At 42.6% G+C, this 23,000-nt stretch overlaps 2 protein-coding genes across 3 annotated transcripts; one reads left to right on the top strand and one right to left on the bottom strand.

Annotated features, from left to right (window-relative positions):
• The first annotated feature begins 2,025 nt into the window (after positions 1 to 2,025).
• bzw1a (basic leucine zipper and W2 domains 1a) lies at positions 2,026 to 14,173 on the top strand. 2 transcript variants are annotated; one of them, XM_030067959.1, is made up of 12 exons: positions 2,026 to 2,180; positions 3,977 to 4,050; positions 4,154 to 4,330; positions 5,083 to 5,177; positions 5,955 to 6,020; positions 7,482 to 7,617; positions 8,735 to 8,844; positions 9,891 to 10,061; positions 10,448 to 10,594; positions 12,011 to 12,149; positions 12,560 to 12,682; positions 13,257 to 14,173. In XM_030067959.1, exons 2-12 carry the CDS (start codon positions 3,987 to 3,989, stop codon positions 13,286 to 13,288), a joined length of 1,260 nt encoding a protein of 419 aa, XP_029923819.1. In that variant the 5' UTR covers positions 2,026 to 2,180; positions 3,977 to 3,986; the 3' UTR covers positions 13,289 to 14,173. The 2 variants fall into 2 exon arrangements, with proteins under 2 accessions (XP_029923819.1, XP_029923828.1); XM_030067968.1 differs by lacking the exons at positions 2,026 to 2,180; positions 3,977 to 4,050 and having other exon boundaries at positions 4,286 to 4,330; positions 5,083 to 5,088.
• A 2,564-nt stretch (positions 14,174 to 16,737) lies between these two features.
• LOC115370977 (transcription factor 15) lies at positions 16,738 to 19,564 on the bottom strand. Its single transcript, XM_030068080.1, has 2 exons — positions 18,839 to 19,564; positions 16,738 to 17,531 (listed from the first exon to the last, which is right to left on the bottom strand). Exons 1-2 carry the CDS (start codon positions 19,373 to 19,375, stop codon positions 17,496 to 17,498), a joined length of 573 nt encoding a protein of 190 aa, XP_029923940.1. The 5' UTR covers positions 19,376 to 19,564; the 3' UTR covers positions 16,738 to 17,495.
• Between the last annotated feature and the right edge of the window lie 3,436 nt (positions 19,565 to 23,000).

Raw genomic sequence — 23,000 nt, 5'->3', positions numbered from 1 at the left:
TGAGAAGAAAGAAAGAAAAAATATTATCTGTCAAGATGGACGAAGGTCAGTTTGGGAGCTTCATCATCACCATCCTTCTTGTTGTCCTCCTCAGTCTGTGTTTTGGCCTCCCTCTCTTTGTGTTTCTGCTCCAGAGAGGTGAAGGAGCTTTGGAGCTCCTCAGGAGTTCGTTGTGGCTCCTTGGTATTTTGACGCTGCTCCCTCAGCGTGTTCTCAGCTCTGGTGGAGCTGAAGGTTAAAGGTCAAGAGTCATACATCAACAGCTAACAAACATCACAAACTAGAGCAACAACATAATTAGAGCAAAAGAACAAATATAATGTAGCACCATACATGTCAGACATGATGCAGCAGTTTGTTAGTGGCTCAGTCTGATTGGACAAGAGGCGCTCAGTGAGTGCTGATATACAGAATAACAGCACGCTGCTGTTTTACTGTTATTGTCACTAAATGAGTAAATCATAATCTGTCGTGTCTTATTTCTCAACGGCTCAACGTTTCATAGAAAAAATGTTTAAAAGTCTTTATTATTACATATTTTTTTGTTGTTTTTTTTTAAACATTTTTTCTATGGAACAGTGTGCCTTGGATGTTTTTTTTTTTTTTTTTTTTAAGTTTGTCAGTCTTACTCTATGCAGGATGTTTATTTTAAAAGGAGACAAACTCAAAGAATATATATATATATTATCTGTTGTTTGAAAAGACGAACGAAGCCAGAATCCACAGAACCATCGAGCAAAAAGTCCAAACCAGCAGCCAGGTTTCCTTTCTACAGTCTGATGGACGACCTGATGGGGGCGCCACTGCTTGACAACGTGACTTAGCCTGGATTATGTTTATATTTCCAGCAGATTAGACGCCTCCCAGCAGGCAGAACCTCTTTGCACATGTAAAAAAAAATTTATTCTGATTAAACACTTTGTGGCGTGTGAACACACGTATCAGATCACTTTATTGATCCTCCATGGAAACAGTGAAGCTGCAGTGCCGCTTCCACCAGGAGAAGAGCCGTTCTTCAGCATTTCCACCAAATAAAGATGAGCTGCCAAGTCTATTACAGTTCACTGAAGTAAAAACATAAACTAGGTGTGTAAAAAATATTTTTAGTCAAATAAAAATGCGAAATACAATTGAAACAGACTCACAAAACTAACTAAAATAAAATAAAAATAGACAGAAAATGTCTAGTTTTTTCAGTTTTGGTCAAATCTGCCAAAACAACAAGCAGCTGCCTTCACAAAGTGCTGCGTTTGCATGCTAATACCTGTTATGTACTTCTGAAATCATGCCCCAGACAAATAAATATTACACACACACACACTGATTATTAAACAGGTACTTTATTAGTTAGCTTTCTTTATGTTTTTCCTTCTACCTCATATTTCTATTATTGGTATGCATGTTTTGATGTTTTATTGATATTTATTTTATATGCAACTTTGAATTTATTTACTATTTGTATTTAGGTGAGATAACCTATAACTCTGTAAGGAGTGTTTTATCTCACCTGCACAATCTGTTTTTTTTATGCTTTTAATACTGTACAAAGAAAGAAAGAAAAAGAAAGAAAGAAAGAAAGAAAGAAAGAAAGAAAGAAAGAAAGAAAGAAAAGTATTAAAATAAAGTGAAACTAATACTGAAACTAATGAAAACTAAACTAAATAAATGAAGTAACATTTTGAAACAACCAAAGCCATAGGCGGAGTTTGAAATTTGCGCTGGGGGGGGGCAAACATTTTTTTTTTTATTATTTTATTTATTACAATACCAAACATAATGTAATTCATATTTATTTCTGAAAATAATCTTATTTTATTGCATTGCTTAAATGTTTATAGATATGTATACAGGAAAAAAAAATATTGGACCTATTTTTGACTAGTGACCCTGAATACGCCGGCGCACTAACATGTACTTTACAAAAAAAAAATAAAAAAATAAAAAGTTGAGAAGAGTGTCTCTTTAAAAATCCCCCCCCCCCCTCCACACACGCACACACGCACACACACACACACACACGCACACACGCACGCACACTGGTACATTTAAGCGGCGCATGCGCGGTGGGCGGAAGCGCCGGCAGTCCTGACGGGAAGGTCTTTTTGTTTGGGTCGTGGAAAGAGTCGATACTCCGTCTGATTTCCCTGGTCACCAATCGTTTTTTATCTGCATTAATTTCGGTAAGTAGCGCCGCTTTCTCCTCATCGTTTCCTCTGACAACTTTCCCCGTGGTTTAGAGACTTCGGCCTGGCCTGATGTGTGGGTTTAAACCGGCTGATGAGTCTTTCTCCAGCCCGTGGATGCTGCCGTCATGGAGGGCAAACCTGCATCATGAGAAAGCAGCGGCTCCGGCTAAGCTAGCTAGCGTTAGCCGCAGCCCAACTCTGAAACTTAAACTTGTGCCGTCTCGTTGAATTCCCACACAAGCCGCGTTGACATTCGAGCAACTTGTTGTGTTTTAAAATCGGTGGAGCTCTCGCCTCGGTTTCAACGCGGAAGCGGCCGCGTTTCTCAACTTAAAACGGCGGAGTCGCTCGTTAGCTCGCTAGCAGGCCCGGCTAGCTTAGCGGTTAGCTTAGCGGTTAGCTTCGCGCTAGCCAGGCGCATGGTGAGGCCCGGCTGCCCGGCGCTAACTTGGGATAGCGACTAGTTTGGTCAGGATCTGGGAAATATTCGACCTAAATTGGTGTTTAGATTTTATTTACACGGTGGGACCTGCGCACCACGGCGGGGACGGTGATGGAAAGTGGTCGCCACCGTGTCTCTCGCCGTCAAACCAAGTGTGAAAGTAAGACTGGAGGCCGTGTTGGGGATTTCCTGTAACGTGAACACAAAGGTGGGCTGAAGAGTGAGCTCAAGTCGTGACAAACTCCCACCAACGTGGCCGTCACTCATCACTGTTTGAGCACCGCATGAATCCATATGCTTTTTTAAAAAAAACCCATATCTTAGTTGAAGTTCAGTAACACACGTGTCAAATGTGCTCTGCTGTGATTTATTTCCTGTTTCAGCTTGAAAATCTGGATTAACTTTACTCTGTGTGTGTGTGTGTGTGTGTGTGTGTGTGTGTGTGTGTGTGTGTGTGTGTGTGTGTGTGTGTCAGGGTTGCCAGATCTGTGAGACAAAAGCAGCCAAACAGCAACTCAAAACCAGCCCAAAACCCGCCCAACCTGGTTGGTATAAAAAGGGCCCAAAAATCAGCCCAATACCAGAACTCAAAATATGCCCATAAAAATCCATATATGTTGCTTTTAAAGTCCAACAGCGTTGCTATAATTGCAAAATGCACTATAATATCTATAAAATAACGCCATAAACATTAAAGGCAATTTCCCGAAACAGTTCTTTCACCTATTTAATTTACAGTATATCAGAACTTAAAATATAATATGGGATACCTTACTTCAGCTGAGTGGTGCTGATGATGTGATTGGACATGTGCTGAGTGGCCTCACACAGCATTGGCATATTATTTATCTGTGGAGCAGGTGACATATGTGGATAGTTTATATGCTGATTTGGCCCGGAGTCAGTTTGACAGGATTTGGGTATAAACATTGGTCATTCAAAATATGAATCTTTATTCATGTCTGCTCAAGCCAAACCCGTGGACAAAATTTGTTACCCGCGGCAACACTTAAAAAGTAGCCCAATTTGGCGGAAAAAACGCGGACTTGGCAACCCTGGTGTGTGTGTGTGTGTGTGTGTGAGAGAATATTTCTGTGATTTCATCTCTACACACTCCAGGAGATGCTCTTGTACAGTAACACAGTGGCTGCATTAACAGCAGGGTACAGGTGTTGAATAATTAAAAGAGTTTTTAAGTGCAGCTGAAACAGGTTTGACACGGGACGCGACCCAAAGCTCCACCCAGACAGAATTGTGGGAAACTGTGCGAGCCTGTTGGCCGTCCATGTATTATTAACTCTGAGCAATCGAGTAAACATCAACCGCCTTGTGTTTTCTCTTTCACCAGGGTGTCTTTTATGAATAATCAAAAGCAGCAAAAGCCAACGCTAACCGGCCAGCGTTTCAAAACTAGGAAAAGAGGTTTGGTTGTTCTTCATCTCCACTTTATGTTCACACATTTCTGTTTTTTTTTATTGCCTTGACTTGACCCAACTCTAATAACTCATCTGCTTGCTCCCTCCAGATGAAAAGGAGAGGTTTGACCCTACTCAGTTTCAAGAAAGTATCGTACAAGGCTTGAATCAAACTGGCACTGATTTGGAAGCGGTCGCAAAGTTCCTTGATGCCTCTGGCGCCAAGCTCGACTACCGCCGGTATGCAGAGACACTCTTTGACATCCTGGTGGCTGGCGGCATGCTGGGTGAGTTTTTTTTTTTTTTTTTTTTTTTTTTTTTTTTTTACCAAAAAAACCAGGCTGTTGCCACATCCGTGAGGTTTTTCTCTGCTTGTTGTGTCTGCAGAGTTTGGAAAATGATGTAAATCACATTGTCCAAGCTCTCCATGTGGTATGTTTTTAAATAAAGCATTCAAGATGGGAAAATGTGGAATTGAAACAGACAAGGTGGATTCAACATAAGAAACAATAAAAGGTTGGACAGCAACAGGGCGTCTGGACTTGAGTTATTAGCCCTTAAAAGTTATGAAATAGTCTTAAACTTGAATTTTTGGCTCTTAATTTCTACATAAACATGTCTGCTTGAATTAATGACTTGACAAGATGATTTTCTGTTTTGGCTGCTGGCATCAGGTGTGGAAATCACTTCTTAAAATCCACTTTTATAGACTTAGTTTTACATGATGTCTTTTTTTTTTTTTTTTAAATGCTGTTTTATTGTTTTAGGTGTACTTTACATTTTCTACTGTCTGTCTCTTGGACCGTCGTATGTCTTCTCTCTTCTGTTGTGTCTTTTGTCTTGTTTTAACTTCATTTCTACTGTAGTTTGCTTTTGTTTGCTCTCTGGGTTTGTGAGTTTTCTGCTCTTGCAGTGTCTGAGTGAAGCTGCGATATAAATAAAGTTGTTATTAGAATCATTACATCAGGAAGTACAGGCAGTCTTGGTCGGTGTTTGGGGTTTTATTTATAATTTGGGTGTCACCGTTGTGTCCCTGCAGCCCCAGGCGGGACCCTGTCTGACGACATGACCCGCACCGAGTTCTGCCTCTTCACGGCACAAGAAGACCTGGAGACAATGCAAGCATATGCTCAGGTACATGAAGCGCACACCTGGCCACGCTTTGCTTTGCACTTTTTCAACCTGTTTACTCTGAATTCCTCTTCTTCCTCTACTTTGAGAGAGAGACAGCGGCTAAATCCACAAGAATATAATGTCTGCCGCTTTCAACCGTGTCAAAAATACTGTCCTTTTTTTGGCATGAAATTTACAATATTTAAAGAAAATGAATATTGGCACACAGCATGAGAATCTCTCGGCAGTAAAACCCTCATCTCTACCTCCCAAACCCTGCAAATCAGCTTTTTTATGTATTTTTTCAGTTATTAAGAGACATTGCTCTGGGAGTTTTTTGTTGTGTTTGGTGATGAACAAGCTTGTAGGGACTGAAAATGTTGCCAAATCATTTGAATGTAAGGGTTTGTTCCTTATTTTCTTATTTTGGGCTTTTTTTTTTTTTTTTTTTTTTTTTTTTTTTTTTAAGGGTTTTTGAAAGTCTGTAAATGCCTGGAATAATACGCAGCTGCTTTTCATGCCCGGACACGAGTGTGAACGTTGCACAAAGACGTTTGGAGAAGTTATGGGGGGAAATGCTGTGGCGCTGCCTCGGTACACACATGACTGGATTGTGGTTTTAGGTCCTTGTGATATTTTTCAGTTTGATAAATAATTTTCACAGGCAGGGATGAGATATGACTGCCTTCCAGTCAAACTGAAAACCAAACGGACTCATCAGATGAAAGGAAATTAACGTGTGGCGAATATAAATGCATGAAAACTGACTTTTACTTGACGTTTTCTGTCCCCTGATAGGTTTTTAACAAGCTGATCAGGCGTTACAAGTACCTGGAGAAAGGTTTCGAAGAGGAGATCAAGAAGGTGAGAGTGTGTGTGTTTGCAGCAGGTTTCACATGACGGGGCTTGTGTCGAAGGCTGCAGGAGTTTGCTGTTCAGCCAGACGCCTAAAATAGTCCGCGTGCTGCCAAGTGGTTGTTCTGGTCGGGCGGATCTGTCGGCGGGGTGTGTCCGTGACAAAATGTTCATTAAGTTACCCCGGCTGACATCACGCAGCTGCTCCGTCGCTGACAAATGATTCAACAGGTGTGCTGCAATATTCTTCTGCTGCAAAATTATTGATTAAGCAGCTGGAACGGGTGTTTCTGTAAGTCACAGCCACAGTCGAGCTGCAGATCAGTGAGAGAATTCCACTGTGGAGTTGTGAAATATAACCCTCCCATAATCTTTTTTTTTTTTTTTTTTTTTTTAATTTGTCTTAGCTCTAAGTATTGTGAAAGCACATGAAACGTGCGTCATAAAAGAGTCACAAAGCCTCGGGGTTGTAAACTGTGTGGGAAGTCATCCCGGGACAAAATGCCGACCTCAGCAGGTAACCAGCGATCACCTGGAGCCCCGCCCGAACTCCCTCGACTTAAAACAATAAACTACAACAGAACACAAAAAACAGGAAACAGGACCAGCTTTTTAGGTTTAAATGTGTATGTACATAAAATTAGTTTCACTAACAGGGGAATTTCATGATTGTTTTTTTTTTTAATTTAAGTTTTGACACTGTTTCTGGAGTGTGAGAGCAAAGTAAATAGATCTTTAAACTCCTTTTCTTCCAATATTTTTTTCCCTAGATCTTCTGTCCATTTTAAATTTAATTTTGTCGTTCTCCTGAAGTATCATCTACGTTTCCTGTCGTATTTTCTATCGTTTTAAACTTCAAGACGGGTCGGCCTGTCGATAGTTACATTATTGACTTATTGTACGTTATTCGTAAAATATGGACCCGCCCTACATCGAGCTGAGTTACTTGGCACTTTTTGCTGACAAACGTCCATTGAGGAACTGGACTGGCAGTTTATTTCCTGTTAAGGAGTGAATGACTCAACATGTTAAAGAGTCCATTGTTTGATTAATCTTTCCAGTTATGTGGTTTGATTTATTAATCATTAATCAAGTTCATTGTTTATGCTCTTGTGTTAACATGTCGGTGCAGGGCTGGACGAGCACATCAGCATCTTATTGACATTTTAATATTCTGTCAGAGGTGATTGTTGTCTTTTCCTGGTCAAAACTGCATTACAGTAAAGAAATGACATGTGTGTTTTAGTCCATGTGGCCCGGCCCTGCATCAGTGACAGTCACGTTGTTTATGTCTGAGATACAGAGAGAGACAACAGAGGAGGTTACTGTGACAGGACGTCTGCTTTAACCTGTTCATCCTTTTGTTAGTTGAATATTTTTTTTTTAGTCTTTCATTGTGGGATGGAAATGGGAAGATTCAGAAGCACCGTTTTGAACGTGTGTGTGTGTGTGTGTGTGTGTGTTGTGCAGTTGCTGCTGTTTCTAAAGGGGTTCACTGAGTCTGAGCGCAACAAACTGGCCATGCTGACCGGCATCCTGCTGGCCAACGGCAACATATCAGCCTCCATCCTGAGCAGCCTCTTCAACGAGAACCTCGTCAAAGAGGGTGAGACACAAAGCCCTTCTTACTTTTTTATTTTATTTTTATTTTATTTTGAAGACATCGAGCGGGTGTGTCTCCTGTCTGCTGCGCTTTGTCTCGTTTCCAAATCAGAGCCTCTGGGTTTGTGGCGGCGGTGATTACAGGTTTCCCTTCAAGATGCTTCATGCTCGTTTTGAGGAGAAAAAGAACCCAGGAAATGTTTTATTTTACATGTGATTCATCCTCCAGTGTTTTCTAATTTTCCATGTAATTTCTGGGAAGTCAGGGAGTTTTGAAAAGGTCTGTGCCTGAAGGGAAAAGGCAAGGAAATCAATAATTTCTTGGGACCAGTCATGTAAAAGCAACCTTGGTTTTTTAAAAAAATTAGGAACTAGTTATTCAGACATTTACTTTCCGCTGTGCTGATGTTCTGTTCACTTCCCTCAGAACAAAATAGAATAATTAAGTTTCAAAATTACGGTCTCGTGAAAACAGCTTTGATTAAAGTAACAGAAATTCGACATTTAGTCAAAAAGAGTGAATGAAGGGGAGTCTAGAGTGGGAACAGCTGAGCTCACTGCAGTCCTGAATCACATTAATCAACATTTCAGAATCATATGTGTCTAATTATACAGGCCTGTTTGTGAGCCAGTTCCAAAGTGAGACTGGCTTTTATTCCACATTCATTCACTGATTCATGTCCAGTGTGCAGTTTTCTGATGGTGGATTTAAAGACGACACGAAATGGCATCTCACTTCTTGATTTTGTGCATTTCCTGTTTGATGCATTTCCTGTAATAACAGGATGTTGGGGTGTGACACTGAAAATTGCAAACCAACAGGAAATCAGTTTCTGAACCAGTTTTATTCGATGGGTGGAGGAGAGATGGTTCAAAAATGTCTCCAAGTGTTGTTTGTTGAATTTCTGTATACCCACTGGTGAACCATGAGGGATGCGATTTCAAATATTAAGTTTTCTAGTGACTAGAGGTCATGTGAGGTCACTTTATTTCCCATATCTCCAAACTGTTTTCTGGGGCAGATGTTTTATATAGTTGTGTCTGGGGTGTGTGTGTGTGTGTGTGTGTGTGTGTGTGTGGAGTTGGCCTGAGCCTGAAGGTGTTTTGTCGTGTCTCTGCAGGAGTCTCTGCAGCCTTCGCTGTCAAGCTGTTCAAGTCCTGGATCAACGAGAAGGACATCAACTCTGTTGCCGCCAGCCTCCGCAAAGTCGGCATGGACAACAGGCTGATGGTACGAGGCTACGCCGGCTTTTACTAACCGCTGCCCAAGAGCACTAAGACCTGTTCAGTTTCCCATGAGTGCCACAGTTTGACACACAAACACACACACACTGAATTCAGGGTTTGGGATCTGATGAACGTGACACCAGGTTTGATGTATGTAGGAAGATCACACTGACTGAATCTTACGGGCTACGATGTAAGTCAGTAAACAAAACATCTGCGTACCTCCAGTGCTAAACAGTGAAATGCAGTGTGAATGGAGCCTTGCAATAGTGGCATTAATATATTAATATGTATAAATGTTAATAATTAATACGAAATGATGTTAATGTGTTTGGATAGCAATCCAAAGAGGAGGAGAAAAGTGGAGCCGGCTGTTCTCCTCTTCAGTGGAATCCGAAACATTTTGTTTTGCTAGTTTTACCTTCATTGGGTTTAGTGCCAGTGTTGTCATTTTCTGCTGCGCTCCCATTGGCTGGTTAGCAGACGCAGGTCATAGCAGCGCTCCTAAATTTCTGACAGTCAGAATTTTGTCCCAGGCTATTTTTGGTCGTAAGACTGAGATGACGGCCATCTTTAAATAATGCTCTGTCACAGTGCGACGCAGGGCCGCTGCTCTCCAGCCACAGCCAGAGGCATCGCCACGTTTCATGTGGGACAGCCCAGAATCACACAGCGTGTAACCAGCAAACATGTGATCAACAGAGCTGGGTATCAAAATACAGTGTCATTATGGTGCCTTAAACGCCTCACTACTACACATTAGACAAAGGAAGGAAGTTAACACAACAAACACACACACACACTCTCACACTCCTGCTCCCTGCCACAGCTACAGAGTGTTTCAGTGGGAAACTAAGGACTGAATTGAGGTGGGAAAAGGTCACCAGAAATCACTTTGTCAGGTGATTAAGGCGTGTTAAATTTTGATTACCAGCAGCTGTGGCCGTAGTTTCCCACCCCGTCGACGGCGTGTGAACTGTTTGCACGACTGACGGATCTCTTCTGTGATCGTGGCGCTGCTAACCTAAACTTGTGATTTGTGCTGAACAGGAACTCTTTCCTGCCAACAAACGGAGCTGCGAGCATTTTTCTAAGTACTTCACCGACGCGGGGCTGAAGGAGCTGTCCGACTTCGCCCGGAACCAGCAGTCCATCGGGGCTCGCAAGGAGCTGCAGAAGGAGCTCCAGGAGCAGATGTCCCGGGGCGACCCGCAGAAAGAGGTGAGGCCCGCTGTCAGCCAGCTCGCCCTGAAACCTGAAACATTAAACCTGGAGGATGGTGCAGCTGCAGCGCAAGAACAAATCTGCTAAAAGCTGAATAATTCTGCTTGTGAATGTAAAGTTATTGATCTGAGGGCTACAGGCTCACAGATGGCTGTTTCCTGTAACTCAGCCTGTGATTAGTGTTAAAGCTGTTTTACTGTGAGAAACACAATAGCCCAAATCAATGATGATCCAGTTATTTGAACACTAATCAATCACATTCTGTATAGCGATGGACTAAGCGAGCGGGTCTCCAGTGACTCGGTGTTGATGCTTAACGTGAAGCATCTTTATCGATGTGATGCACGTGAACTTTAACGAGCGGCGCGTCCCGTTTGGTTCAGATTATCGCCTACACCAGGGAGGAGATGAAGAAAGCCAACATCTCTGAGCAGACCATGATCGGCATCATCTGGACCAGCGTGATGAGCTCAGTGGAGTGGAACAAGAAGGAAGAGTTGGTGACCGAACAAGCCATCAAACACTTGAAGGTATTTAACCTCAGACACATGACCTTTCTTTCCTTTCTTGTGTTATATGAGGCGTCTGGTTAGACCAGCATCCCTTAATCCCAGATGTAGTTTACCCTGTGAATCCCCGGAGCCTGTGGATTGTAGGGCTTTTATTGTGATAGGTTTTATTTCACCATCTGAACAAAATTCACAGCTGTTCATTTTTGAGGGGGGTTTTAAATGAAATGCGTATTTGAATTATGTTTTGGCCTTTTTTTTTTTTTTTTTTTTAGGTTAAACTAAGAAATCTAGTTTTAAATTGTGAATCATGTTAAATACAGGAGAACAAACCAGATTTAATTTTTGGCCACATTGCCCAGCCCCAGTATCAGCAGAAGGAACCGATAAAAGCGACGCTGTGGAAGATTAAAATGATAACAATACCACAGACTCAGTGCAGAGACCAGTCATCAGCTGCAGGTCAGGAAAAACAGGTTCAGCAGGAGACGAAATCCAAAATATCAAGTGACTTCTTGCATCAGCTTTGAAATCTTGTCGTTAAAGCTGTCGGCCATATTGAGCCATGAACTAAAGCAAAATAATAAAAAATAATCCCTGCCCTCTGACCGCGTAACACCAGTGTTTTGGTATCAGCCATTTTGGTTGATAACCAGTTGCACTAAAGAGAGAACTTGCTGTGTGTCGTGTTTTTTGGAAGAAGAGACTAAATCCACTGTAGAGGCTGTTTTCTGTCGAGCCGTCTCCACCTCGAGCTTCTTCCTGTTGAGAGAAACTTCAGGCGGCTGCCAAAGAATTTTCTGCCTGCAGCAAAACATGAGAAATGAGGAACTGAAAACAGACCAAGGAAGGGGGGGAAATTATCATGGAGGTTTTGGTGCAGTGAGTCCTTCTGACCAGATTTATGGTGATTTTTAAAAAAGGTCCCAAAAATTATACAGTGATCTCTGCAGTCTGGAGGCAGGAGCTGAATTTGCTCTGGATTTGCAGAAACAGTCATGGAAGAGCCATGAGCTAAAACAAGCAACACAAGAAAATGTACTCAGCTTTACCGCGAGTACAGTGACGGTTATTTAAATTAATCACAAGTGCAAAAACCAGTAGATCATCATTAATAGTGTTGCTGGAAGTTGTTGTGTATGAGAGTGGAAGTGAAATTAACAGTAAAATCATCAGGAAGGTAAACCGGCCTCATCTGCTGCAGGACTGAGATCTTTTCTTTTTTTTTTTGGTTTGTTTGTTTGTTTGTTTGTTTTTAGCAGCAGAATTGTTTTGGGGAAAGTGAATCTCGGAGAAACCAAACGAGTACCTCGCAGTAAACTGGTGGCTCAGACGCTCCAGAAATGGGAGGTGCATCGGTTTTAAGGGACCCGTGTTTCCCACATCGTCCCGTTGAGTTTGCCCTGGTCTTCATGTGTGTCTCTGTGTGTCCCGCAGCAATACAGCCCTCTGCTGAACGCCTTCACCTCCCAGGGCCTGTCGGAGCTCAGCCTGCTGCTGAAGATCCAGGAGTACTGCTACGACAACATCCACTTCATGAAGGCCTTCCAGAAGATCGTCGTCCTCCTCTACAAAGGTGACGCACGGTGCAGCTCGGCACGCCCACACGATAAAACAATTAAACCAAGAATCTCCAGAGAAGATGAGGGAAAACTAGTTAAAAGAAATCTAAACTGAGAAAGAGGCAAGATTGTAAAAATGAATTTTGGGGCGTTACTTTCTTGGTTGGTGATTTCGTTTATTCGCCCTGAGCTTTCCATTTTAGTTTGGTTTGTTTCTAAGGAAAGGTCAGGAGCCTCGTCTTGAGTTTGAGAGCTGAAGCATTAATTCACAATTTTTAATCTCATAAAAAACCGCCGCACTTGAAGCTTATTTTCAAGAGCCACCAAGAGATCTGCAACATGAAATACTGGAGGGGGTTTTTAGAGAGTCTGGTCCTGTCCTTGTTGTAACGCTGCTGTCTCTCTGTCGCTGTCCGGCTCCCAGCGGACGTCCTGAGCGAAGAGGCCATTCTGAAGTGGTACACTGAGGCTCACCTCGCCAAGGGAAAGAGCGTCTTCCTCGAGCAGATGAAGAAATTCGTCGAGTGGCTGAAGAACGCCGAGGAAGGTGAGCGAGGCGAAAAAATCAAACGCACACACACAAAAGGGTGTAGACAGAGGCCAAACTGGCGAAATGTTTAGTCTTTATGTTCTGATATTTAATAATTAAAACTTATACTTGACTGGTATGACATAATACACATTCATACACACTTAGTAATGTAAAAACTAGTAACCTAAAAACCTGCCTGAATATTTGAAGTAAAAATAATTTAATAGGATTTTTTTTTTTTTGAGGAAATATGTCTGTAAACACACTCTCAGAAGAGCGAGTTTCACATTTTCTCAAAACGACACGAGACCAAAGACCGAGGTTAAAACTTCTCCCCTGACATCGCCAACACGTGTCGGCGTGTTGTCCTGTGCCGTCACAGATTTTGAATAACACGTACCAGCATTCGCTGTACAGCTGTTAAAGGAACACCCCTTCGTTTTGGGCAGAATCCCCCTTTTTTCCGACCTCCCCAGACTGAGACAGGGCGTCCGGAAAAAACAGGGTTTTGCCCCAAAACGTCAAAAAGAATTCCTCTTTTTAAAATGGAGAGAAATGTTGAAAGTGTTTTGTCCTGCGTCTCTTTCAGAGTCAGAATCGGACGAAGAGGAGGCGGACTGAACCCTCCACCGATAGCCGAGCATTTTTTTAACCAAGTAGCAGCAGGAGTAGTAGAATGTCTCTCTCCCTCTCTCTCTCTTTCTCTCTCTATCTCTTTCTCTCTCTCTTTCTCCGACCTCCTTTTCTCTTCTACCTCCTGTTACTCCTCCTCCACCTCCTTCACCCCCTCAATTGTTTAGACGTCATTTAATTAAAAGTAAAAAAAAGAAAAAGGGCTTCAACGGACAAGTTGACTCCTTCTTCGTATCATCGGTGTCGCGCAGGTTTGTGAATTGAACCTCAATCATGAAAATTCACAGGTTGACGATAAAGTTTAGGTGTTGGAAGCGGGAAGACGAGCGGCCCCGCCCCTTCAGCCCCGCCCCCTTTCTTCCTTTTTTTTCGATCTTGTTTTCTTCGCGTGTTATCATGCCTTCTGTACTTTTGGATACGAAACATTCCACGTGATCGCCACGGCGACGACGACGAGGACGACTGCTGCCGCCAGCTGTTGGAGTCGCGCCCGGTTTCAGTCAGTATTGGACTTTGCCTTCTCGCCATGTGACCACGAGGCGGCCGAAAACGTGAATTATCGCAATTTTGCCAAAGGTTTCTTCTTTCTTTTCTCCCTCCCCCTCCTCTCTCTCTCCTGTTTCTTCTTTTATTTTTCTCTCGGCCTTGCTCATGTTTTGGCTGTAGGTCTGTAAACTCCGCCTTGTTTCTTTTTTTTCCTTCCACTTTTTTTGGTAAAGTCGTACCATGAGACGAGGTGACTGGTCGAACCTCCTGAAGACACGCCCCCTCTGTAAGATGCCTCGCCAGCTAATTGATTATTATTGGTTTCTACTTTCTTTAATCTGATATACACCAATTGACTTTTTTATGAAATAAAGATTATTGAAATGATTTTATCTCTCTTTGACTTTCTCATTGCTTTTTTTTTTTTTTTTTCCCCCAATTTGTGAGGTTTAAATATGGTGGCAAACCGCAGTTAAAATGAGTGACAGTCCAGAAACCCATCAGGCTTCACTGCGTGGACCTGGAATGTGTGTGGATGTGAGGGGGAAAAATAAACAGTAACAAAGACAAAACTTTGAAAAATTACAGTTTTGGTCAGGATTTTATAAATTCTAACATTTTTTATGACTGGATGGCCCTCAAATTTAAAAAAGGCTCAGCTTTTGGCGAGGAGCAGGATGAGGAGAGTTCAGCTCGACATCAGACGTTTTGAATTTAAAGAGGCTCTCAAACATGACCCTCTGAAACCTGCCCCCTGCTGGCTGTGCGGCCTCCTGCACCTCCTCAGCACTCAAACTGCTCTTCTCCTGCAGCTGTTGGTTGGTTGGTTGGTTGGTTTTTGTGTGTTGTGAGGATGAAGCTAGGGGGCGTTATCCTCATGGTGTATACATGTTACAGCATGGAAAACTCAGCGATATTAAACCTGAACCTGGAAATCAGCTAAAATGACCTTAAAATTAAAGAAGAAGGAAGACGGGGAAATTATTTAAATATGTAATAAAAACCTTAGGTTTAAATGAAGAGAGTATATATGTTATAATTATGAATATGACATTGATTATTACTATGATTCTATATTTAGAATTATGTTACAGGGATTTCACTTTTATTTATTGCTTGGGCTTTAAATAAACCTGAACCTGAACCCGGAAATGAGCAAAAATTTGAATTGGAAAATTGGGGCGAGGGGAAAGACAGGGAAAATTATTTAAAAATTTCCAAATAAGTAAATAAAAATTAAAAATAAAAAGTGCTGTATTACAGGAGATTCATTTTATTGATTGATAATTTTCAGGTCTTCAGTTTTTCTTATGTTGAGGACTTTTTTTTTTTTTTTAATTCTATTAATATTTTTTTTTATTTGTTATTATTCCTATGACTGTAAAGTCATAGTAAAGTTGTTAAGTTTCTCTTTGGCTTTTTGAAACCAAATGAATCTGCTGAGGTTTCAGAGGAATAAAACTCCAAACATTTCACAGTAAAACTTTATGATGAACTCCTGTCCATGTGTGTGAAGGTACGAGACAAAACACCTCTGCCTGCCGAGGAGCCTTTGAGCACAGTGGCTCCCGGCCGGCTTAATGACGAGGAGAAACCGGTTTTCTTCATTCTGGATTTTATTGTACAAAAATACATTTCTCTTCAAGCAGCTTGTCAGTATTTGCCATGTGCAAAGACACATTTTCCTTCTTTAGATTCAAGTAGATGGTCGACGCCGTGGAGCTCTGCAGGCCGCAGGCACAACGCCGCCGTCGCTGTGGCTGCACAAATCATCCGTGAGGTAGTGTGCAACTTTTACTTTCTTTCTGGAGTAAACAAAAGAAATATCTTATGCATATGCACTGAATAATCAATAAGTGATCAATATGAGGGGATCCAGGGGATTGTAAAAACACTTGAATTGGTTTATTTCCAGAAATCAGTGCATATGCAAAGACGAGCCACGTTTTTGTGCACACGGGAAGTTGCCTTTTTTAAAAAAAAAAAAAAAAAATACTGATGTAAGGTTTGTGCAACAATGCAAAAGTAAACATTTGATCACACTGCAGAAAAAACATTTCATCGTTTCATCTTGAGTCCAGGCTTAAAAACAAACCCCGCTTTCCTTAAAATGACTGGAAGAAAAACAAACAAATCATTTAAAGGGCTGAAACAGATCGTGTTGCTCTTTTAGACTATTTAGCCAACATTAAATTAACGGTCATTTTCTGGTAATTTTCGTGGATTAAAAAAAAAATCCAATTTTTTTGTCCTTTTTTCATTTTTTTTTTCCTTTACAAATTTTCTGGGTTATTTTCTGATTATTTTTTCTTTACAATTTTTCCAGTAATTGCAGTAATTGTTTGCAATTTTATGGCCATCCTTATGGTAACAAAAAAAAAAAAAGTTAGCCGTGGCGGTGGAGAGAAGCACTGGCGTTTTAAGCCTGAACAAAAGATGACATCAGTTATTAAACCAACAGTTTTTTGAAGTGCGCTGTCGTCCTCCCAGGAGAAAAACTTTGTTTACAGGTGACACTCCGGCAACGCCGTCACATTTTATAAAATGAGCGTCTGTCTGTAAACATGTCAGTTTGCTCTTCTAATGGGCCTGAGGGGAACAAACCAATCAATACGCAGAATAGGTTTTGCTCGCTGTCAGCCGTTTCCCAGCCATAGTCACCATGACGAAGCAGTATTCTTAAATCAATTGGAATCTTTTTTTTTTTTAATAATTTAAATTAAAAAAAAAAAAAAACTCATGATAATTTACATGCCTGAAGTCCCAACCACCAAGGCTGTTGTACTAATTTTCTAAATAATTTCATTTTATTAATTATTTTTTTGTATTTATTTTATTATTATTTTTTAAAATAATTTTGTCCCTTTAAAGGAATAGTCTAGCGTTTTAGGGCAAAATCCCCTTTTCACAACTTCCCCAGACTGAGACCAGATGTTGGACTCCATTTCCTCCTCTGGACGTCCAGTCGTTCACTTTCTATGGGTAGCATTTCCTGTTATCTTAGCATAAAGACTTAAAATCTATGGGAGTCATTAGCCTTGCTCTGCAGCTGTTTTATCTACACAGTGGATCATGTGGATTTGAAATACATGACTTTCAAAAAAAAATTCTTGGATAAAAAAAGTTTTTTAATTAAAAAAATAAATAAATAAATGCGCGAACATGTCCTGTTGCTGCAATGCCTACCAGCAACCAGCAGAGGGAGTAGACTCGTTAATGCCCCTTTTAAATGGTAGGGAAATAATGCCGCAGTGTGATTTCCTACAGCTCCTGAATGCAGCACAACACAACTCAACTGACAGCGACAGCTCTGCGCTTCACCGTCATGTGACCGAGGGCGACAAGGCTTTTTTTTTTTAGGAGTTGGCCTGAGTTTGGGGGGGTGGAGGTCTGTGTGTGTGTGTGTGTGTGTGTGTTTGGGGGGTGGCGGGTGGTCGTACTATTGGTGCTACCAAAATAGACCCCGTCAGGTGCAACTTTACACATCGGCTCAGGTTACAGCTCAACCAAAACACAGAGGATCAGACGCACACGAACGTGAACAGAAAGTGCATTTCAGTTTTTCCTTCCTCTTCTTCTATCTCGGCAAACTGCAGATAAATATTTACAAAGTCCTACAGTCGTACGATGCGTCTGCATGTAAACATTACAGAGGGGCTCCCCGCCGGGGCCTGGGGTCCGGGGCCTGGGGCCTGGGGTCCGGGGCGCTTCACACAGCAGCCGAGTGCTTCCCACCGTCTCTGAGCTGTGGAGGAAAAACAGACACTTGTTTTTACCACAGGGGAAGAGGCCAGTGAAAGCACCACAGGTTGTCCTGGAATAAACTAAATTAAATAACAATAAAGAAATACCAAGCCACTTAATCCCGATTTTCAACTTAAAATCGTATTTTTAAAAATAATTTATTCATTTATATATATTTTTGAGTGTTTTCTTTTTTCTAACCAAACTGTTAGTGTCATTTTTCCATCTTACAATATTTTTTCTGTTTTTCATAAAAAGTAGGCTACAAATATTTCCCAGATTGCAGGGGAATAATTCCATTTATTGCCAGTGCAGTTTCACTTTTGTCAAGAACTTTCTAGAGTAAGTAAAGTATCAAGAAAATTCCAAGATTACAATTCCAAGAATCAAGAATATTCCTTGTGAATTTTCCTTTCTTCCTTTTTTGTTGCAGAGCACTAAAATAAGTGCAGTGTTTGGTAAAACTCCAGTTTGAGGGGTTCTGAGGTGGTTGTGACATAATATTCCTGCACTAATGCCAGTTTCTGTCTCTATTTATAGCTGCCAGCGCTGCAGCCAAGCAGACAGACACATAAACACTTCAAACCCACAGCTCTACATGTTCATTTTGTTTTCAATATTAATTTCATTAGCCACAGCTATACATATTAATTGTGACAAAAAAAATAATAATTATAAAAATGTGGCATTGGATATTCCAGGAGTGTCTGAAAAAGTTTCATTTACTTTAATTTAATGAGACTGCACACTATCATGACTTGTTTTCATCACTTTGGAGGATCCTTATTATTTTTATTTATTTATTTATTTTGGCTAAAATCATTTTGAAATCTAATATCTAATATTTTTGTGTAATTTGGATTGACAAATAAATTAGCAACTGAAGTTTCTCTTGTTGACATCAGCCTGCCCCTGAACAACAGACAGAAGTTAACCCCTCTGCTTCAATCTGGCGCATTTATCCCAAATCACATCAAAGCCCTGTGGTGTCGATCAGCGTTTATTGATCCCGATAAATAAAATCATTAAATTAAGTTTGATTTAGTCCGCTGGGGTGGAAAGTTGTCAGATAAAGACGGAACAGGCCTGTCATTTGTGTTCGTTTTGGTTGGAGGAGAATTGGTTTGAGCTAGCCTACACCTTTTCATCAAGTGATTAGACTAATAGCCTATTTTTCATTTATGGAACAGACGCATTTTGAATAAAATCAGCAGCATCAACATGGAATATCAGTCTGCAAGAAGAGCATCATTTCGGTCTTTCAGGAGCCAGTGTTCCCGGTGTGTGCAGGTGTGTTTAGAGACTCACCAGTTTCCTCTGGTTGCTGAGGCAGAAAGTGCAGATGGGCCGCAGGGCGGAGCCGCTGAGGCCGGCGGCCGGGCCCTGCAGGAGGCTGTGGTAGCGGAGGCAGGGCTGGCCGTCGCGGCAGTCCTCCCCCAGCACCAGCACGTTGGCCAGGTGGGAGATGTAGCTGGCGGCCAGGCGCAGCGTCTCGATCTTGGACAGCTTCCTGTCTGCGGGCTCGGTGGGAATGAGCGTGCGGAGCGCCGTGAACGCGGTGTTGACGCTGTGGGTCCGGTCCCGCTCCCGCGCGTTGGCCGCCTGCCGCTGTTTGCTGACGCCCGCCAGACGCGCGTCCTTTCCCCCTCCTGCGCTCCGCCTCCTCCTCCGCCGCGGCGCTCCGGGTCGGTGCCCTCCGCCGAGAGCCGACACCGTCACGGGGCTGCAGCCGCCGCCGGTGGACTTGTCGTCGGAGCTGTCGCTGCCGCTGCCGCTCTCCAGGTCGTCCAGGTCGGACGGGAAGCCGTCGGGCTGGCCGCTCCTGTCGCTCCCGGTGGACTTCATGGTGCCTCTGCTGCTACTGGGGCCGTGCGGGGCGGGCGGCGGCTGCCCATCACTTTATCCTGGGGTGAAAATAGCACCCGAGGGGGCCGAGCAGCTGCCGCCGATCCGGTGACCGAGGGGGTTTGCGCCGTCCGGCCCCCCGGCGGATCGGCATGCCATTTCTTGAATGACGGATCCTTTCTGGGTCGCCACCGCGCCGTGGAAAAGGGAAGACAGGTGGAGCTTGTGTGCAGGGGAGGGGGGGTCGACGGGTGGGGGGGGCACCTGTCGGGGCCTGGAGGATGCAGGTTTAAATAAAAGTTGGACCGATACGGGGCCCCTGAGTGCCGATGTTTGGATGAGCTGCTCCATGGTGGCGCTGACATTTTAGCCTACACGTTGAACTCTTTGAAACAAACGGGCCCTCATTTTATTTTATTTCATATTATCTGTTTTGTGTTTTTGTAATTTCTTACATCGTTTTATTAATTAATTAGTTCATTTTTCTTTTTAACGTAATTGACGTAATTTTACAATTATTTTGGTTCTCTTGTTTTGCAGATTTTCTGATAATTTTATGCTTTGATAGGCTAATTTTCTTGTAACTTTTTTTTTTTTTTTTTTTTCTAGTTTTTGGGTTATTTCTTGATTATTAGCCCATCACATGTTCCCCATGTTTTAGAAAGAAATCAATTAAAAATTCTCAGGTTTAAAAGGGTTAATTAAAAGGGTTGATTTTTTTTTCTGACTTTGGATTTTATGGTTCCATGTTTATTCTGTGTTCATGAGCTTGTTTACAGATCTTCTATGGCTCAGGATAAGAATAATGCCAAATAAATCTAGTTTAGATAAAAGGTTTTTATTGGATGAGGTTTAGGATGCATGCTGCATTCAGGTGCTCACAGGAAAGTCCAATATCTGTGATTTCCCAGTTGGCTGCTAAACAGTGTTGCATTCAGGTGTCTCGTTGGAAATTTTAAGGGATGTCCTGCAGCTTTGCAAACTAATACCTCACTTCAAAAAAAAAAAGTTATGATAGATAATTTAGCCTACTAAACAACAAATGTGACGCAGTATTGGATTTTTTCCTCCATGATCCAAACTGTAAACTCATTCACCAAAATTTTGTCCAGCTTTGACTTCCTCATGTGAACCTCAATAGCATTTATGCTAAATTTCCAAATGGGAAAATTCAAATTAAGTTCAAATGCAGCAAACTGGCCTGACTGGATGCCAGTTGGGATCAAGTCTAGCTGTGATGCGTTTACTGACATCCATCTAAAACTGCCTGGAAAAAGGTGAATTTTGAACAAAACCAAATCAAAACTTAAAGATCCAGAAAGCAGTTTTCCTGTGAGGTCTATACTGACACCTAGTGGCCAGGTGTGGTGGAGCGTCTGTATCCTCCTGAATCATGTGATCTGAACAGGGCAGCATCCTGGACAGCGTGACTTGTTCTATATTTTTCTAACATGAGTGTACATAATCTACAAAAATCCTTAGTTTTACGTTCTCGCGGCGTTCTGTTTGTTTGTCAGCAGGATACCTTACAAAGTCAGGAACATGAATTTGTACTGTGTGCAGGAGCCTCCTCGGCCTCCGACGGTCGTCACGTCAAAAGTGCCCATCGGTTTGTGCCACGGCTGGATTCACAAAAGACGCCAAGGGTTTTGATGGTGTGTATGTCCATGTTTGTTTTTTTTGCAGAATTCTGTCCCAGTGATTGTGTATTGCATCATTAGCACAGTGCACAGTCATTTTGCTATCCATGCCTGCAGTTTGAACCAAGCACACGCAGACATACCACGGAAAACACTCGGCGTCCTCTGCTGCATCCAGCTGGAGCCAGCATGACGCAATCTGACCGGGACATTAGGCCAAGGAGGCAGCCAGGGCCGCCCCTCCCTACACGCAGAACACACACTCTGCATAGGGCCTCATGTCGCGCTGGGGGCCTCATGTTGGGGCCCACAGTGTCCCTAGTACCAGCAGTCGACGAGCCCCCCAAACCATCGCTGGCGGGGCCTGGACGCAGCGAGTCAAGCCAGTTGAGGTCTGTCAACTTGTGCACACGTCGCTGTGATGATTGACAGCCACCATCTGGCCAATCACAGTGAAGAGATGGTCTCGAAAAGTCCATTTGAATCCGGGGGGGGTATGTTGTTTATGTAAAAATGTCAAACTTCGGCCAGATTCAGATTCAGAGAGAAGCCCAGGCTGCTGCAGATTCACATAATTACTTTTTAAATTATTATTCTGACCCTATTGTACACTTGGTGGACGGGAGCATACATCAGCGGGGGGCCTCATAACAAAGTTTGCTCAGGGCCCCAGTTTAGCCAGGGGCAGCTCTGGAGTCACCTGCTCATAATACAAAGTCAGTGGAGACAGGTGAGTTGTTTTCTCCTGGGGTGGGCGGGGCTTATCTGTGGTCTCTGCTGCAGGGTTGGCAGAGGTATGCATTCTTTCTAGTGTATTTATATCTATATGTATATAGATAGATATTAATGTTATTTTTTATCCAAATATTGCCGACTATCCTTGAACAATTTTATAACTTCATTAAATGTCTTTATTGTTTTATTGATTTGAACAGAGGACAAACAACTTATAGGTTAGAGCTGCATCGATCCCAGCGGAGCCTTCCAACACGATAACATCCAGAAAACATTTGTGTGTGTGTGTGTGTGTGTGTCTTGCCCTCCCAGGCTTGTCTGGCACACTCAGTGTTAACAGTGGCTGTAGTAGTAGGCCATGTTACTAATAACAACCTGCGCGCGTGTCCCGTCTGCTGGCAGAGGAACCCCAGCTGGCTCGGCCGCCGGCGCAGGACGCCCAGTGAGTGAGTACTACAGGTGGACCCACCAACCCGTCCTGTTTGTGCCACCACACACACACACACACACACACACCACCTTGCCCAGTGCCATCTTTGGGGGTGGATATAAATATCTGTGGACAGATGTCTTGTTTTGCTGTTGGACTGGAGTGGATTTCCAATCACTTGTTCACTCGGGTCACAATGGTAAATCAATGAAATCAATTTATCGCAACTGGGAGGGTATTTTGATTTTGTAATTTTTTAATTAGGTGTTAAAAAACAACAACCATCCTGTCATAAAGAGGTGAATCTCATATCGAGGCAAAAGTTCATCTACATTTCTTTGCATCTCTGCACCACTTGACTCATTAATATCGCCACTAGAGGGCAGTAAATCCCTAATAATTTCCACATGGCTCTGCAGTCCTTTCTAAAGTGTTTCCACACACGAGCCTTGTAAGTTAGTTGTTGTAACTTTGTCATGCTTGACATGCATTTTTCTTGCATCCAGTCTTGGTGCCCTCATTCATCAAGTAAAACAGCCTGAAAAGGGGGGAAAATGGTGTTAAAGGTCAGTGTGCTGCAGGTTCACGTCTGCAACAGGAGGCCAGAGGGAGACTTCACTTTGTTTTAGGAGAAACCGGTTGAGAAGGGGCTGGTGAAATGCACAAATCAAGAGCCCGATTACAAACCAAGCGCAAAACGGGGAATCCGCTGCCAAGGAGTCACACAGCGACTCGAGCAATAGCAACAAATATCAACAGAGGGCCCAGCCGGCCGGCCCCACGGCGGCCTAACAAACCCTCCAGCTTCAGCCTAATCACT

This window comes from Myripristis murdjan, chromosome 2 (genome assembly GCF_902150065.1).
Source record: "Myripristis murdjan chromosome 2, fMyrMur1.1, whole genome shotgun sequence".
NCBI lineage: Eukaryota > Metazoa > Chordata > Actinopteri > Holocentriformes > Holocentridae > Myripristis > Myripristis murdjan.
The sequence above is the reverse complement of the archived record's forward strand: the minus strand, read 5'-3'. Positions and strand labels throughout refer to the sequence as shown.

Bases quoted from the DNA above. Each gene is read 5' to 3' on its own strand.
- bzw1a (XM_030067959.1), top strand. From the start codon at position 3,987: ATGAATAATCAAAAGCAGCAAAAGCCAACGCTAACCGGCCAGCGTTTC. The intron at 8,845-9,890 runs GTACGAGGCTAC...TGTGCTGAACAG, and splicing joins GCATGGACAACAGGCTGATG to GAACTCTTTCCTGCCAACAA. The intron at 10,062-10,447 runs GTGAGGCCCGCT...CGTTTGGTTCAG, and splicing joins GGGGCGACCCGCAGAAAGAG to ATTATCGCCTACACCAGGGA.
- LOC115370977 (XM_030068080.1), bottom strand. From the start codon at position 19,375: ATGAAGTCCACCGGGAGCGACAGGAGCGGCCAGCCCGACGGCTTCCCG. The intron at 17,532-18,838 runs GTGAGTCTCTAA...TTTCCTCCACAG, and splicing joins TCAGCAACCAGAGGAAACTG to CTCAGAGACGGTGGGAAGCA.